The following is a 17,131-nucleotide window of genomic DNA, read 5'->3' as shown; positions in this document are numbered from 1 at the left end:
ACATTCAGTCCGTTACGATATGAGGTTGTAAAATTCAACTTGTTTTAAAACAGAACTCATAATATACTCAAAGGGGATCTGTCACGGGAATCAGGTAAAATATGTTACACCATTTAATTTGATAAGAAAATAAATATCTAACCACTGAATATGAAATTTGTTGACTTTTAGCAACAATAATTTATTACAAAAACAACAATACTATGAAATAATAATGGTTATTCTGATAAATAGATCAGTAACCAAAAATCCCTCAAAAATAATATTCTGTTAGATTTAAATCACTCAGTTTATGTCAGTAAAAATCTCAAATAATTAAATGTCCAAAAATTCCCGTTCTTTTGTAATGAGAATAATGTCCGTAAAAGAGTTCCATATCCTCAAAAAACAAAACAAAGTCCTGGAAGTATTTTTCCGTTCTAATCCAAAGTCCCATCCAAAATGGAAAATCCAAAACGTCCAAAAAAAAAAAAAAAAAAGATGAGAAAAAGACTGGTACCATCAAAAATCCCCAAAAACAAAAGTAAAGTCCAGATGTCACTTGGAGCGTCTTTCTTCCTCTCGGTGCCGGCGGCGTTTCCTGGGTCCAAACTCCAATCCACTTTCTAAAACATGATCTGCGGCACTGGGGCGAACTTTGATTGCCGTTTAATCTCTTTTCTTTGATTTGTTACGTGTTTTAAACATTAAATCAAGTTAAGTTTCCCGCTGCACACATCTGTCGGTGAGCGTCGCACACGCCAATTTCAACCAGACCTAAAACCAGCATGACCTGCACAAAATCAGTTTGGAAAAGTGAACATAATTTTAACATAAATAACAGAAACTATTCTACAAAACAGTTTGATACATTTACTCTTTAATGTATTTATTCAGAAAAAAAACATAGTGGTTGTTACAAGGTTTTCAGGCTTGATGTTTATTTCACTATTATTAATCTGCGATTATTAATCCGCCTCCCTGCACAGCGGAGGCTGTGGGCAGATTTAAACTCCTGCTCTGATGGTCAGTCAGTCTTTGAGTTTCTTTTTCTGTTGTTAATGGAACCGAAAGGCGCAGAATTGCTCAACGCCTTGTTGAAACAATAATCACTGAGATCATTATTTTTGTTGGGTCATTAATTTGAACACATTTTGTTGGTATATTTCTTTAATCTTTAAAAAAGTTACAGACGTTTTGGATCTCAGTGAATGTTTTTTCAAGCGCGTCAGACGACCGGCGTTTTGAGCATCTCTGAACTATTCCAACTCTGATGAACCTCAAATCACGTTCAGATGTTCTTTTCTACCAAAAATCTATATGTGCTGTAATATATATTCTATGTAAGAATGGACTAGTCAAAGTCCAAGCCTAAAATGAATGAGAATGACCAGGTGGTCTGGTTTAACCAACTTCCAGGCCAGAGACAGAGATGACCACCCACCCTGTTTTCAGCTGAGTGAATCGTCCACCTGCTGAAAACACACACCACTCCTCGCCTTGGTTCTGACCCAGACCCTCAAACTGACCCAGCCCTCCTGCCTTAAAAAGGTCAGGATCAGACCACCCAGCCCACTCATGATCCCAATTATCAAATTAAAGTCTGATCTTCCATTCTTGTCTTAAGGACCATCTCTGACAAAGAGACTCTGGTTTCCAGTCTGTCCGCTGCCCTGAAGCAGCTCTGCTGGGAGCTGTGGACCACAACACCCCCCTTCATCTGCTTCACCATCAGACAGACTCTTTTCCTTTGGTTGGTTTATGCTGCACCTGAGCACAGAGACCAGTGGAGTCCCTCAGGGGTCACTTCTCATCTCTTGCTACACTAATGACACAGTTGTATATCTGTATATGTCTGCAGGAGAAGATGTGGATCTGCCACAACTTTATACAACAGAAAGACCTCCAAGACAGCAGCCATGATGGTCGCCACCCCGGCCCCTAAACCTGCCTACATGCTGCTCCTTACCTCAGAACTACTGATCTAGCAACGTAAAACCTTCGTCCAGAGGCTCATAGCTATTGAGAAGTGATTGCTTCCTGGAGGTGTGTACTCTGTTGAAGTTTTAAATTTACCCAATTGCTAACATTTGTCCATGATGGATGTAATGTGCCAGTTCGACATTGTGAAGGTTACCAGAAATTGCCTCCACTGCGAAACGAAGCGGCTTTTAATGTTAATTCGATGTTTGGAAACAAACGACACGGACTGAACGGCTTACTTCTCTTCCTCCACGGCCACTGATAAAACTACAGGCAGCCTACAGTTATAAAACAGCAGAAAATCCACATCATCATTCACAACTTCTTCGGATTGCTGATTGGCCCGGTTGAAATTCTACTTGAGGAATCCAGGTCAATCGGACGGAGCACCGAAGAGACAGTTTGATTGAGTACGAAGAAAGTGACCAGGCTAGTTTTGACCCACCCATGGTGTCTGGCTCTAAAGCAGCCAGACACCATGGAGGACGGAGCCGTCTCTGCTCCTCATGTCCTCAAAGTCTCTCCGATACTTTGAGGAACCAGAAAAAACATCACCTGAATCTTTCACATACAGTTTATAGTTTAACTGTTTGTTGTTTTTTCACACTTTTGATCATCTCAGTGCAGCACAAATAAAATGGATTTTTATTATGAATTAATGAAGAGGAAGCAGACATGTCTTTTCTGGCCCCAGGGGACATAAATGAGGCCCTCAGAAAGGAACCAGAGAATCCGATGGTCAGTCGGTGGATGAAGGTCAGGAAGCCTTCACCACTGATACGTTCCTCAGTTCCTGCAGCCGATCTAGAACCCGACCAGAACCCAAAGACTTATATTGTCCAGATCATCATCATCAGTTTCCTCCTGGCGGATCTTCCTCCTTCTGCTCTGAGGTTCCTCCTGAAGATTCGTCCTCCTGATTCACTGGAGCTGCGGAGCTTCCAGAACGGAGGTCCTGTGTTGCACCATCAGGGACGGACGGATGGGAAGCCTCGTTCACACGTCCTCCTCCGTCCTTCCTGCCCCTGGTTCCTCTCCGTCTCCTCAGGCCCAGACGCAGCAGGCTGCGGTGGACCGTCCATTCAGACATCTTCTTCTCAGAACCGGCGTTGACCTCCTCGGCAATCTGAGCCACGGTGGCCTTCCGGTTGGACTGGACCAACTGGGCCAGCCGTCGCTCTCCGCTTTCATCGATGAGTCTCCTCCGTCCGTGACCCAGTCTCTGGTTCACCAGCTTCCCCTCTTTGGACCACTTCTGGAAGGTGCTGACCACTGCGGCCCGGGAACATCCGACGATGGACGCTGTCTTGGAGATACTCTGACCCAGACGGCGCGCCATCACGATCTGACCCTTCTCAAAGTCGCTCAGATCCTTCCCCTTCCCCATGTGAGGCTGCGGGTAGACGAACCGGACCGCTCCTTATCCACCCCGTCCAGAACCAGGCGCCATGGCAGACCCTCTCCCTGTGTCTGCTGCAGCAGGAAGACTTCCTGATGTTCTGGACGGCTCCAGCTGGACGTTCTGCAGGGAAACAGGAACCGGAGATGGAACCAGGAACATTGGATATCTGCTAAATGTCAGAAAAGCAGCGAGAACATTTTCTAGAGATTTTTTTGTATCTCTCTTCAAATTCAGAAGTTAGCATACATCTCCTCAATGTTTAGCAGCATCGTCTTTAAACTGCATGTCTTGTGTCAAACCTTTTGGGTTTCCTTCCTCAAGCTTCTCTTCATAGTGTACTGGAGTTCTGGTCCATTGCTTCTAACAGAACTGGTAGAACTGGGTCAGGTTTGTAGGCCATCTAAGATCTGTCCACAACTTCTCCATAGGACTGAGATCAGGACTTTGTGACAGCCACAGCAGAACGCTGACTTTCCTCTTCTTAAGCCATTTTCCAACCATCCTGCATGATAACGGTTGTTGTCCATCCAGAGTTTTAACTTCCTGCTGACGTCTTTAGATGTTGCCTTAATATTTTCACATTAGGTTCCTTCCTCACGATGCCATCTAGTGGATGAAGTTCCCCAGTTCCTCCCACAGCTTGTTCCACCCCGATACTTCACAGTTAAGATGATACAAGTAAAACATTTTTATTTTGTAAAAATGTAACCATGTAATGTCTGGGCTGGTTTCTGCTGACTTTCCCATGGAGTCGAACCAGAAATCATTAAAATACATCCACAGGTAAACGGCAAACTAACTCCGTGTCAGTTAATCTATCAGAGGTTTGTGGAAGACAACCCAAAATATTTGACCCACATCAGACAAATACTGAGCAGATGTATGCAAACGTACAAATAAATGTTCTCACTACGTTTTCTGGCATTTACAAAAATAAAAATTAAGTTTGTTCTGATCTAAAACAAGAACATTTTGTTCTGATTTAACTTTTTGTGTCTTTTACTGGGTTTATGTAAACTTCTGGATCTCTGCTCACCTTCTTCACCATGAGGACAAACCTAAGAGAAAAATGGCATCCTACAGGAACTACGGCATCCCTGCAGGGACAAACAGACAGAAGCGCACTTTACATCAACATGGACAGAGCAACGCCTCCCTCTAGTGGCCTTTACAGGTAACTACCTCACACGTTTCACCTGATTGGCAGAACATTATGACCACTGATGTCTGGATTATTAAACTCCTGGTACCGGACCTTGTGTTCATAAGGAGGACATTTAGCAGAAACATCTAACATCCAGAAGACAACTGGACTTCTGGGGCCTCCAGAAAGCAGAGAATTAGTCCAGCTGACCTCTAAACTCTGAGGACTGTCCTTTTGAGGCACCACAACCACAGCTTCAGCAACACTGTAGCTAATCTGGTGAGCCGCTGAGGGACACTGTCCCCTTTAGAAGACACATCTGTGTCCAACCTTCAGCTTCCTGGCTTTAGATGTGGCATCAGTCATTCACCGATAGCATCTATGCTGTCGTTCCTGCTGTGAAGCAGCCCCACAGCATGATGCAGCCACTCCAAGGCTTCACAGGTTGGTGTCCTCAGACTCTTAAAAACGGTCATTAAGGTCAAACACCACAGATCACAGGACATGTCTCCATTTCTACACCTGATCAATATAATACTGCTGTTTTCTAAAATACAATATAATTAACAATGACTCCATTAATTTGTATAAAACTTATATTACAAAAATGTAGATCAATAATATTAAAATATAATATTTACATTTTTGTTACATTTTTCTTACTAATCGCTACATTTTACATGCAGTATCGCGACGCACCACCAGGGGGCTTTGCGTCAAATGTCGTTTAAACTGGCTCCACAAAAACCGCTCATAAAACTGATATTTACCGTTAAAATGGGAAATGAACCGCCCCGATTAGATAATAAAGCAAACCCTGAACATTTCAGAGTGATTGTTAGAAGATAAATGGAGACATTTAGGAAGAAAACAGAGGAGGAGCAGCGGAGGCTCCATATTGAACCCACCTCTTAGTAGCAGGAATGTGAAGGGAACTACGGGAGCTCAGGAGGCACAAGAGGAGGGAATCTCCTACTCATAACAAGTTGTTATAAACATCCCGAACTATACAAAAAGGGAATTTTAGTTATTGATTCGATCAGAATTTGTTGAATTGTATATAAATGTAACTTATATTAAAGGAACAGTGCTGATTTTTATTTTAAACTAAATAAAAAGGCTTCAAAGCATTTACAATAATTTGATTTCCCCTCTTTATTCTGAAAATGTTTATCACAGATTTGAAAATGAAAAATTCCTCTTCCATATTTCTTATCAATATGAATTTGTTTGATAAGTTTCATCTTTATAAAAGTAAAATGATGTAAAGGAAATCAATTTTTGACCTATTCATTATAGATGCCAATAAAGACGAATAAATATTTGTCATATGTACAATTTAAATGTATTTAGATTTATTTTTCTTTTTTCAGGTTTTTATCATTTGCTGTTTTTTGTTATCTCTTGGTTGTGAAATACTTTTCAATGTTGCTGTAATATTGGAGCTTAATGATCCAGACATCAGTGGTCATAATGTTCTGCCGATAAGGTGAAACATCTGAGATAGTTATGGGTAAAGTGAAGGATATTGTTTCTCTGGATCAGAACTGGAACAACCTTGGAAGCCTGTAGCTCTCGGACCTGAGGGTTCTGCTGGAGGTTCTGGATGATGAGACTCAGGTTGAATGTCCTTAATGTCTCGGGTTCAGTCCTCATTAGAGAACTTGAAGAGGAACAGGATGCTTTAAAACAAGGATAGTTTTTTGTGCACCTTTTTCCTCCATATTTTTTCCTTCCTTCCACTAAACTTTCTATGAATCATCTTGGATGAGTAGCCAGTTTCTTAAAGGCTTGTGCTTCTTGTGGATTAGTAACTGCAGAACCTTGTGGTTCTGGAGAACAGAAGATTTTTACAGTCTTTGGTATAAAAAGGTTTAACTTGTGTTTGTTTAAAGCTTATAATTTAAATTGTAAATTAAAATTAAAATAAAATAAAAAAAAAAGTAAAGAAAATTTTTGAATGAAAATTTGTCATATTATTTTGAATTAAAAATATTTACATCTCTGGGTAATTTTTAAACCGCTACGTCACGGCACTTCCGGCTGACGTCATCTCTCCGCGGCAGGTCCAGGACTAGCTAGCACAGCGAGGTTACCCAGCGCGGCTGACGTCGGGATTACCTGGCGGTTTTTCACCTGATTCCCGGAGACACCAGGTAGGAACCACCCGCCGCTGTGTTTCTGGCTCTGAACCGGAAGCAGAACCGTTTTAGTTTGACGGCAGAACCAGAACTTTGATGGGACCGTTAGCTTTGGGGGCGATAGCACCGTGAGCTGGCGTTCGCGCCGAACTCCACCTAAAAACAATAAAAACTCCGCGGGACAGAAAACCGCGCCGAATTAGGAACTCATTTTCTTCTCCGGTTCAGACATCTGGACCTGCTGCTCGGTTCGGCGCGTATTAGATGGCTCTGGAAGCTTTCAGATGTTCACATCTAGAGGCTCCAGCTTATAGAAGAAAGTTAGCCAACATGGAAACTGGGTCTGGCTCCGAACCGAACTCCTTCAGAACCGAAACACCTGCGGGTGTCGGTTCTGGTTCAGCTCAGAGCCAGCAGCTGGGTTCTGGATCATTAGTTGGGACCAGATGCTGATCCCGGGTCCGGTGGTGCCAGAACATTCTTACGGCTAATCCCGGTTCGATGTGCGTGGCGTGGAGCCCACTCAGAAGAACCCACGGAAACAGAAAAAATATCAAATAAATCCACCGAGTCAGAAACTTAATGAAACAGCCGCTTTTAAAACCCATCAGACTGAGCGCCTTGCTCTGAGGCACATCAACGTAAAGCTGGAATCAAACCCACAACCTTTCAGTTAGAAGATGATTTCTCTCCCCACTGATTTCTCCTTTAGATGAAATCTGTTTTGGCATTATTAAATTGCTGGGTTTCAGATGACGTAGCACTGACGTCATCCAATGCAGATGGAGGGCCGGAAGTAAATCCAGCCCATTTATTTCTGTTGATCCAACATCAAAATGCCTAAAATCTGTGTCCTGTACGGTTGTTCCAACTGTTCTAATAGAGAGAAAGATAAACGTTATTTTCGTGTTTCAAAGGTAGTTGGTCACAAGGGAGCTAATTTTAAAAAACTTACCGAAAAAAGAGGAGAAAGTGGATCAACAATCTGCAGCTAAAAACAGAAGGAGGGGAAACTAACATACGCCAGTTTGCAGTGCCGACTTTCTAACAGGTAACCATCGCATCATTTAAATTGTACTTTCAGATATTTTATTGGACAGTTACTTAGAAAGACAAGCGTTCATATGTAAGGTAAGATATATTATTTTTATGCCCTAGCATGGTTGTCCTCTGAGTGCTAATGTTGTTAGCAGCTAGCTTAGTGCCGAGTCACTAAATGATTGATTCTTCTGGCTCGTCTTATAATATGAAGTCTGCAGCTCCTGGTAGTTAGTTATGTGGATCGCCTCGATGCGAGTAAATCCTCAAGATTTTTAAAGAATTATTTTTTTACAGAGATAATATAGATCATATCCTAAATATACGCGTATTTTTTCGAGATGCCTCATCTGTTCCAGCCTATTTAGGGCATTTGCTACTCGTCGAGATCCATTTTGCTTTGGGTTTTGAGCCGGAGAAATCCACTTCCGGAACTCCATCTGAATTTCGCACATCATCCGGGTCACGTAACTGAAACCCAGCAATAATAAAATGACATCACTGGTGATGGAGGTTTTAGGTTGAATACTGATGCGTTTAAAGACAGAACATGGTAGTGAGTCCTTGAAACAGATGATTCTGTTTTTTATGATCTTGAGAAATGGTCACTTGATTTCCCATCAGGCTTAGCTTCAGGGATACTCATCTACCTGAGACCCCGCCCACACAGAAACATTGCTGTAGTTACGCCCCCTCTCCTGTAGGTGGTGCTAAACATAACCAGGAAATTAAATATTATCAAAGTTTCTTCAGATTCGTTGAAGGTGATCTCCTGTAGCAGTCAGTTTTGCAACAAATCTGTAGAGGAATCTGACTGTGACATGTTCCCGTTTGGACCAGTGAACTAACCCGTTAGTCTTGTGAAAACAGAGATGAATTTCTGCCGCTTCTAATCCGCCTGCTATGCTCTGATCAGGAAGTCGGGCAGAAAGCGCAGGTCAGATCCTTTCTAGAATTTTCTTCAGCTGCAGCTCCAACATGGAGTCTGTGATTGCTTTTCTGTTTGGGGTCATAGGTCAGGTTAGAGGTTGGGCTAGCAAGGCAGCATTTACAAAACCCCCCTGCTGTTTCCATGGAGATATGTTCCCGTTTGGATCAGCTCAATCCACACCAGTGAACTAACCCGTTAGTCATGTGATGAAGGCCCGTCCTCTGTCCCCTGTCCAGGTGTGTCCCCCACAGAGCGTCCACCATGACGGACAGCAAGCGCCTCGCCTTCTCCATCATCCAGTTCCTCCATGACCAGCTGCAGGCCGGAGACCTGACCTCCGACGCACAGGAGAGCCTGGAGGGTGAGTCCTGAGCACAGCCGGAACCGGGTCCAGACCGGTTCTGCTTGGGCTCTGCTGCCTGACATCTCCTTGTTGTCTTCTAGTTGCTGTCCAATGTCTGGAGACGGCTTTTGACGTTTCCACGGACGACCAGAGTCTGGCTGTTCCCATGACGCTACCAGAGATCTTCGCCTCGGCCACGGCCAAGGTCAGTTCCTGCTGCCGGAGGAAGTCCAGAGGAACCTGATGGTTCTGATGGTTCTGTGTCTTCCAGTTCCCAGCCGAGTCCCATGCCAACAACAACACGGCGCCGAGTTCTCCAACAGAAGAGCAGAAAGCCGAGGCGGAGCGGCTGAAAACTGACGGTGGGTTCAGGTTCAGATTGTGGTTCTGGTTCTGGAGGATCTGTCTCATGTGGATCTGTTTTCTTGTGTTTTCTGCTCTGCAGGGAACGACCAGATGAAGGTGGAAAACTTTGCAGCAGCCGTGGAGTTCTACTCCAAGGCCATCGCCCTGAACCCTCAGAACGCCGTCTACTACTGCAACAGGTGGGCCAGAACCCGGTCCAGCTGGAACTCCAGCCGCCGGTTCTGACCCATGTCCTGCTGTGGTTTCAGGGCTGCAGCGTACAGCAAGCTGGGGAACTACGCCGGCGCCGTGCAGGACTGTGAGCGGGCCATCAGGATCGACCCAAACTACAGCAAGGCGTACGGCCGGATGGGGTGAGACCAACAGAAACATCTTCATTAATATTAAGATTTAAAGGACAGTTTACTTTGTAAAAGTGCAAAAACTAAATCTCATGACAACAATCTGATGCTATGAGGTGAATCGTTCTGTTTGAGCTCGGTTTGTTTACGGATACACCCGGCACATAATGACCATTTATCCCTGATTGGTTTTAAGTTTGAATAATTAAGCCCCGCCCCTTTTCCCAGGTTCCACCAAATCTCTGTTGAGACTCTTAGTGGTGCTGATGCTTTAGCAGGAAGAGCGCTGTGTGAGTTATATTCCACTTCAGGCCCCATGACTCCGGAGGATGGCCGTAGTCACATTTAAAAGTAAAATAAATTTAACGAAAAATGACCTAAAATTGACAATAAGTGTTTGTATGCTTAACTCAATATTCATTGGGTTCAAAATTATTTCTTGTATTAGTTTTATTTGTTCAATAATGTCAGCAGCTTAGGGCCAGATTTAGATTTTCTGGTTATTTATTCAGTTGAATTCAGTATTATTGAGGAATAACAACTGTCTGTGATTGGCTGGGTTTGTGGCTCATTTATATAAACTTGATCAAGTTGCAGCACAGACAGGGGGCAGGCTTTACTTGCCCCCTGCCAGTAAAGCCTGGCAGGGGGCAAGTAAAGCCTGGCAGCCCATCAGGCTGATGATCCACTGGAGGAAACTCTGGTTGGTTGAAGCCAGTAGAACTCAGAACCACTTTGATCCGTCCAAACATTCAGATGTTTCAGATAATTTCTGCTCAGTTTGGAGCTCCGCCTCTCTGCCCTGTTTCTTCCTCCTGACTTGCCCCTCTCTCTCTGGTTCTGGTTCTGGTGTCAGTTTGGCGCTGGCCAGCCTCAATAAGCACACGGAGGCAGTGGGTTACTACAGGAAGGCTCTGGAGCTCGACCCGGATAACGACACCTACAAAACCAACATGAAGATCGCCGAGGAGAAGATGGAGACGTCCAGCCCGGTAAGAGGAACCGGACCGAGTCCGACCTGGGCCGGTTCTGTCTCTGCTTCATTCTTCTTCATCTTCTGTTTCAGTCGGCGGGTCTGGGAGGAATCGACCTGGCTGGGTTGCTTAGCAACCCCGGCTTCATGAACATGGTGAGCTCTGACGGACCGACGCACAGAAGTAAAGAAATGATCACCTGATCGTCTGCATGCATGAGAACAGGAAGACCATACAGGGTCAGCTGGTTCCGGCCGGGTTCTGGAGCGTTATGAAGCTTTAGATCTGAAAAACAGGATGAGTTCAGCCATTCTGACTCACTCATTGGGAAATGTTTGAATTATTCTTGGAAACAGCTCTGTGTGTTAGAATAATGTAACACACACTTGCAGGAGACCGTAGTGTGGTCCAGCCCACACTATGGAGACCTTCCAGGCCCTCCAGGCCTTCCAGGTCCTCCAGGTCTGGAGGACCTGGAAGGCCTGGAGGGTCTCCTGCAACCTTTAGATGTGTCTCTACTTCAACACACCTGAGTCAAACACTGAGGTCGTTAGCAGAACCTGATGCACTGAGGAGGAGCTTCAGCTGTTGGATCCAGGTGTGTTGGACCAGGGAGACATTAAGAGCTGCAGGACTCGGACCTCCAGGGCCAGGACTGCCCACCGCTGTGCTAGTGGGTTGGTGCTGACCTGCAGGGATGGAGGAAAATGTAAAAACACGCTGAGAAAAGCAGTAAAAATAAATTCCAGTATTCCAGTGGAAAACAAGGAGTTCAGGGCTGCAGCCTGTTGATGATGACGAGGATGAAAGATTTCATCGTGGTTTTATAAATGAAGCTTGGGTCCATGGCGCTGCTCGGCGTTCATAATCTGAGGGAAGGAGGAGAAAACAGCTGCTGTCTGAAAAACCAGAGAACTCTTCTCCTCCCGGCCGAATCAGCGATAATAAATCTGACTCAGGACAGGATTGGTCGTAGAGTCGCACTACACCGACATTCAGATGTCAGAAATCTCACAGAACCTCTCAAGATCACACGTGAGTTCAGAGTAAACAAACATGGCCGACTGCCAAGAAACCATGGCGACAGTTTGGGAACTTTTTTAACAGAAAAATTATCCACATTTTTCTCTGGCTGTTCTCCAACATCCACTGGACTTCCTGCTCCATCATGGCAGCTGCTTGGTCTGATTGGCTGCGTTGAGGTTTATCATCCAGTAACAGGATGATCCACTATGGGGAATATTCCTGATCCTGATCCTGATCCTGATCCTGGACCAGATCAGTCTGAACACGCTGCAGGAAGATCCACTGAGACTGTCTTTAGAGCTGTTTCCTGATTCACAAATACTCAGATATTTGTCATGTTTCTTTTTAAAGTGAGGAAGACGAGGATGAGATGTCTAAATGGGAGTGCTTCAGCCTTCATCAGGATGAAAACAGAGCCAGCTCCATGTTGGCTCACATGACATCAGTTTATGAATTTCTGTCGGTAGTGTCATTGAACTGACCTTGAACATTGTGATGTGTGACTGATGCTGCTCTCTCTGCAGGCATCGACCCTCATGAACAACCCTCAGGTTCAGCAGCTGTAAGTTTCTCACCTTCATCCCTCCTCCTCCTCCTCCTCTCCACCCCTGATCCGTTTCCATGGTTTCTCTCAGGATGTCCGGGATGATGTCAGGCGCATATGGCATGGGAGCGACTGGAGGCGGAGCAGGAGGAGGCGGGGGGGTCGGCGGCAGCGGGGGGGTCGGCGGCAGCGGTGGGGTCGGCGGCAGCGGGGGGGTCGGCGGCAGCGGTGGGGTCGGCGGCAGCGGTGGGGTCAGCGGCAGCGGGGGGGTCGGCGGCGGTGCTGGAGCGGGAGGAGGAGTGGGCGGAGCCTCAGCAGCTCAGGGACCCGCGGATCTGTCCGGCCTCATCCAGGCGTGAGTTCCCGCTCCTTCAGTCAGGCCTGAACCGAGGCACTGTTGTTGACTGCAGTCTGTGGCTCGGCCTGCAGGGGGCAGCAGTTCGCCCAGCAGATGCAGCAGCAGAACCCCGAACTCATCGAACAGCTAAGGAGTCAGATCCGCAACCGGACGCCCAGCGCCGGGAACGAGGAGCAGCAGTGACGCTTCTGAACTGTACGCATTGATTATTACTGATCAGATTATTATTGCTTATCCTTAAGATTTAATTACTTTGAATTAGTCAGCCCCACATCATGATGGTGCCACCACCAAGCTTCAGTTTTACAAGCTAAATATTTAACTTGCTGTTTATTTTGAAGCTACAGATTTACTGAGTTAGTTTGAAACTGACGTGTGATGAATTCATAAGAAGGAGAAAATATGTCATTAATTCTATTGTTTGTCTTCTAAGTCTCTAAATAACCCAAATTCCTGCTGTTGGTACCGATGTGATGGTCTGATTCTCTCTGTCTCTTCCAGGTTGGACAGGTTTGGTGGAGGCAGCATCGGGTTTGATTTCCTTTCTGATTGGACTGTAAAACTCAAAGGACTTTAAGGAAATGTTTTGTTTTTCAATAACTGTAATGGCAGCATGAGCGAGTGTCGGCTTTGTTCAGGAACACCAACCCCCCTCTGCTCCTGCAGCTCTGTGTGTCTCTGCAGGGCAGCTTTTTCCACCATCACACCTTCCACAGCTTCAAATGTGTTTCATTTCCTCTGAAAGCAGCAGACTAACCGAAGAAGCATCTCTGCCTGTTCTGGGTCTCTGGCTGGCTGAGGCAGTTTGAGCTCTGGCTCCTCCACCTGGAGCGGCAGGAGCCAGGCTGTTTGACACCTGTATTAAAAAGAGCATCTCACCATTTTACTCCTCCTCTGGTTGTTGTTTCCATGGTAACTGATCAGGCCGGAGGTTTCAGCGTCTCCCTCCTGGTTTGGTGATGACGGCTGGAAGCCACGGTGGAGGAGTTTAGAGATCTGGAGCGAACCTGCAGGTTGATTCAGACAGATCAAACCGTACAGAAGAAGGACTTCATAAAATATAGATTTCTGTTTGTTTTATCGCCTCAAAACTTAGAACTATGCTGTTGCTCTTTTCTTTTGGGCAGTTGCTATAATGCGTAACCATGGCAACAATGGAGCTATTTAACCGGAAGCAGGCGATTGACATTTCAACAGCTCAAATAAAATCTAAAGTAAATCTAAAGCAGATCTGTGAGAGCGAGGACGTTCAACATCATAATGGAGCAGAACGCAGGTCTGATTCTGCCTGGTTCCTGAACGTTTCAACAGATGGGTTATTAAAGAGGAGCTGCAAAAGCCAAGGAGGTGGATTAGCAGGGATCTGAACAGCAGATGGTGATTGTTCCTCTTGGTTTCTGTCTGGAGGATTCTGAATGCTGTGTTTCCGCTCAGCGGTTCTGTTGGGTTTGGTTCTGTAAGTCGTTTTGCGGTCCAGCGTGTTCAAGAAAGTGTTTCACCATCTTGTCGCTATCGGTGACATTTTCCTGTCGTAACAGTGGACTGTGATGCCAGTGGCTTTGTCTGAACCTGACCTTTGACCTGTGAACCTACAGAGCCCAGGAATGGAGTAGGTTGGGTCGGTTCAATGGACCACTTTATAAATGGAACCGAACCGAACCATACTGCTCAGTGGAAACGAGGCAAGACTCTTTCTCTGCAGTTTGACTTGCCGGAGTGTTGGCAGTTCATCAGTTTTCAGTTACAGCAATTCCTTCAAAGTATTTCAAACATATTTTCCAGTTTAGTTAAATCTGCCTAATCAGCAGACAGGTTACTATTAAAAGAGGAGCAGATGTTCTGAAGTCTTTGTCTTGGTTTCATCACTTTGCATCCAAACCGCAGGAGCCTGTTGCACAAAATGTTCAAACTGAAAGAACCAAATTCTGGATCCAGCAAGAAGAAGGCAAGCATTTGATTCTAAATGTTTGTTAAAAAAAAAAAAAAGAATGAAAAAAGGTTTTGATAAAAAAATAAATAAAAATGTTGAAGTAAAAACTTCCAGTTATGCTTTAACAACAAAAGTTGGAACAAAATGATCCACTTTTAGGTGTAAATACAGAAAAACGCGCTTTAGAAAGTGGTTCTACGTCACTAGGAACCCACCAATCAGTGTGCACGTTGAGTCTGACGCTGAAACGGAAGTGTTTTGATGCACCTGCCGGAGCAGAGGACGGATGTTCGAGCAGGTAACCGTGGTGTGGTTCTGTTTGGGGTGGAGCTGGTTCCTGTGGTTCTAAAGATGCTCTGTTACCTTCAGTTACCTGGTCCTGAACCGTTGTTCTAACCCAGCGGACCGGTTCCGACCCAGTTGGCTGCTTTAGCTAGCTACTGTTAGCAGGACAGCTTACCGGAAGTAGGTTGCTGTGGCGTTTTTAATTAAACTGGACTTTTTGTTTCCGAACTGAAGAGCGCTGATCCAGCAGGGTCTCTGCTCAGGTTCTGGTGAATCCGCTCATTTGGACCAGAACCTGCTGCTGATAGGAACCAAAAAACAGAAACTAAACCGGCTGGTTCTATTCGGAACCGTTAGACCTGGACCCGGAGCAGAAAGCAACAGAACAAAGCTACTGAACATTCCTGCTGGGATTAACTCGGAAATCACTTTGAAATAATTATGCTAGTCTCTATAGATGAGGAACAGACATTTGTTTTCCATTTTGACTTTTGAATTTTGATTCACTTTGAATTTTTATTTTTTAGGAATTCTTTTGTCAAAATTGAGGGTTTTTCTTCAATAGCTTCCAGGTCTTGTGACCCATTGACCCAGAACCAGTGTGAAATTGTTCTACCAGTCTGTATAAATGAGGCACACTCATTTATATTCGATTTGAGTCCTTTTTATAATTTAGGTATTTTTATATTAGCTTCTAGGTCATCAATCAATCAAATTTTGTTTGTATAGCACATTTCAGCAGCAGGGCGTTTCAAAGTGCTTTATGTAATAAAAACACAAAAACACAGAGTCATGCAACATAGAATCAACAATCAAAACATTACATTAAGCCAAGAGCTATTAAATTCGTAATTGATTACGTTTCAAATCCAGCTCTAAACTGGTGGGTTTTTAGTCGAGATTTAAAGGCTCTCAGTGTTTCAGCTGTTTTACAGTTTTCTGGAAGTTTGTTCCAAATTTGTGGTGCATGGAAGCTGAATGCTGCTTCTCCTCGTTTGGTTCTGGTTCTGAGAACCAAAGAATAAATTAATTTAATGGTTTATTATTTAATGGAAACTTTCAGGTTGTGCTTCAGTTTAGACCCATTGGTTCTGGTTGTAACCCAGAATAACCCAGTAATCAGCTGCTGCTGAAGAACCAGAACCCCAGGAGACTCCCAGTAACAGCTGCTGTGTTTGTTTCTCCACCAGTGGAACCAGTAGAGACGGTGCAGCTCCTCCACGCCCACCACACAGGAAGTGATGTCACTGTGCTGCTGGTAGCATCTGCAGCTCAGGATGCAGCTCCTGGTGGTGAAGCTGCTGGGCCTGCTGGGCCTGTCCTCGCTGATGCTGGCTGGCATCCTGCTGCCGGTGCGCCTCCTGCTGGCCGACAGCGAGAAGGCGGGGCGCTACCACCGGGGCCTGGCGCTCGGAAACTGCTTCGGAGGAGGCGTGTTCCTGGCAACGTGCTTCAACGCTCTGCTGCCGGCCGTCAGAGACAAGGTACACACACACACAGAGCAGCCAGGAGGAAACGGTTTCATAAGCAGCTGATTTCAGTAACATCTTTAAAGGGACGGTGTTTTCCAGGCATGTTGGGCCATTTTAAGGCACTATCCTGTAGCTATTTTACCTTCAGCTGTTATATAAATACTATGTGTATCAAATATGACTTCAGTATTTAACGCCTTGAAATTGGGCATCTGTCCCTTTAAGAACTCCTGCTCTTCCTGAAGCTCCGCCTTCAGGAAGTCGTCACAGCAACATTTCTAATAAAGCCAGTTTTGTTTTTTAACAACATTAATGCAATTTTTTCAAGACAATAAGTCAAAATTCTAGTCATGATAAGAGATTTTCAGAATAAATGATAAAAGATAGAGTAAACGAACAGTTCCTCATGGCCCCTTTACTTTGGCCTCGACTCTTTCACGCTTCTTTACTATTTTCTCCAGTGTGTGTCCCACAAATATTGGTAAATTTGAAATTATGATTAATTGTAGTTACTTTAGTGGTAAAAATCAAACTTGTCTAAGCTTGGCTGCTCCCCCTGCAGGCGGCCGGCGTCCTGCAGCAGCTGCAGGTCAGCAGCGACTACCCACTGGCTGAGACCATGATGATGGTGGGCTTCTTCATCATGCTGTTTGTGGAGCAGGCAGTCCTGACCTTCAGGAAGGAGAAGCCGTCCTTCATCGCCTTGGAGACGTTCAACACCGGCGGCTCGGAACCCGGCAGCGACTCGGAGTACGACGCCCCCTTCCTGGGTGGCGGCCATCGCCACGGACACTTTGGACCGGGACACCTGGCTGGGGCGGGGCCTCTGCGGCTGGCCGGCCTGGTTCTGGCGCTGTCGGCCCACTCGCTGTTC

The 17,131-nt window shown here is 45.2% G+C and overlaps 2 protein-coding genes across 3 annotated transcripts in view; both read left to right on the top strand.

Annotated features, from left to right (window-relative positions):
* Positions 1-6,541: 6,541 nt before the first annotated feature.
* Positions 6,542-14,538, top strand: sgta (small glutamine rich tetratricopeptide repeat co-chaperone alpha). Of its 2 annotated transcripts, none has more exons than XM_016666331.1 (12): positions 6,542-6,664; positions 8,855-8,979; positions 9,063-9,166; positions 9,233-9,323; positions 9,407-9,506; positions 9,576-9,680; positions 10,525-10,660; positions 10,735-10,797; positions 12,193-12,230; positions 12,304-12,567; positions 12,642-12,765; positions 13,168-14,538. In XM_016666331.1, exons 2-11 carry the CDS (start codon positions 8,880-8,882, stop codon positions 12,751-12,753), a joined length of 1,113 nt encoding a protein of 370 aa, XP_016521817.1. In that variant the 5' UTR covers positions 6,542-6,664; positions 8,855-8,879; the 3' UTR covers positions 12,754-12,765; positions 13,168-14,538. The 2 variants fall into 2 exon arrangements, with proteins under 2 accessions (XP_016521817.1, XP_007542611.1); XM_007542549.2 differs by having other exon boundaries at positions 6,543-6,664; positions 13,072-14,538.
* A 1,246-nt stretch (positions 14,539-15,784) lies between these two features.
* LOC103131018 (zinc transporter ZIP3) overlaps positions 15,785-17,131 on the top strand; it is a 2,960-nt gene continuing 1,613 nt past the window's right edge. The window contains exons 1-2 of the mRNA XM_016666328.1: positions 15,785-16,269; positions 16,820-17,127. Of these exons, the coding sequence (XP_016521814.1) occupies positions 16,063-16,269; positions 16,820-17,127 (515 nt within the window). The 5' untranslated portion in view covers positions 15,785-16,062. The remainder of the gene's footprint in view (positions 16,270-16,819; positions 17,128-17,131) is intronic.

The sequence above is a fragment of the Poecilia formosa genome, unplaced genomic scaffold, assembly GCF_000485575.1.
Source record: "Poecilia formosa unplaced genomic scaffold, Poecilia_formosa-5.1.2 Scaffold708, whole genome shotgun sequence".
NCBI lineage: Eukaryota > Metazoa > Chordata > Actinopteri > Cyprinodontiformes > Poeciliidae > Poecilia > Poecilia formosa.
Note: the sequence above shows the minus strand (reverse complement) of the source record. Positions and strands in the feature narration are given on the sequence as shown.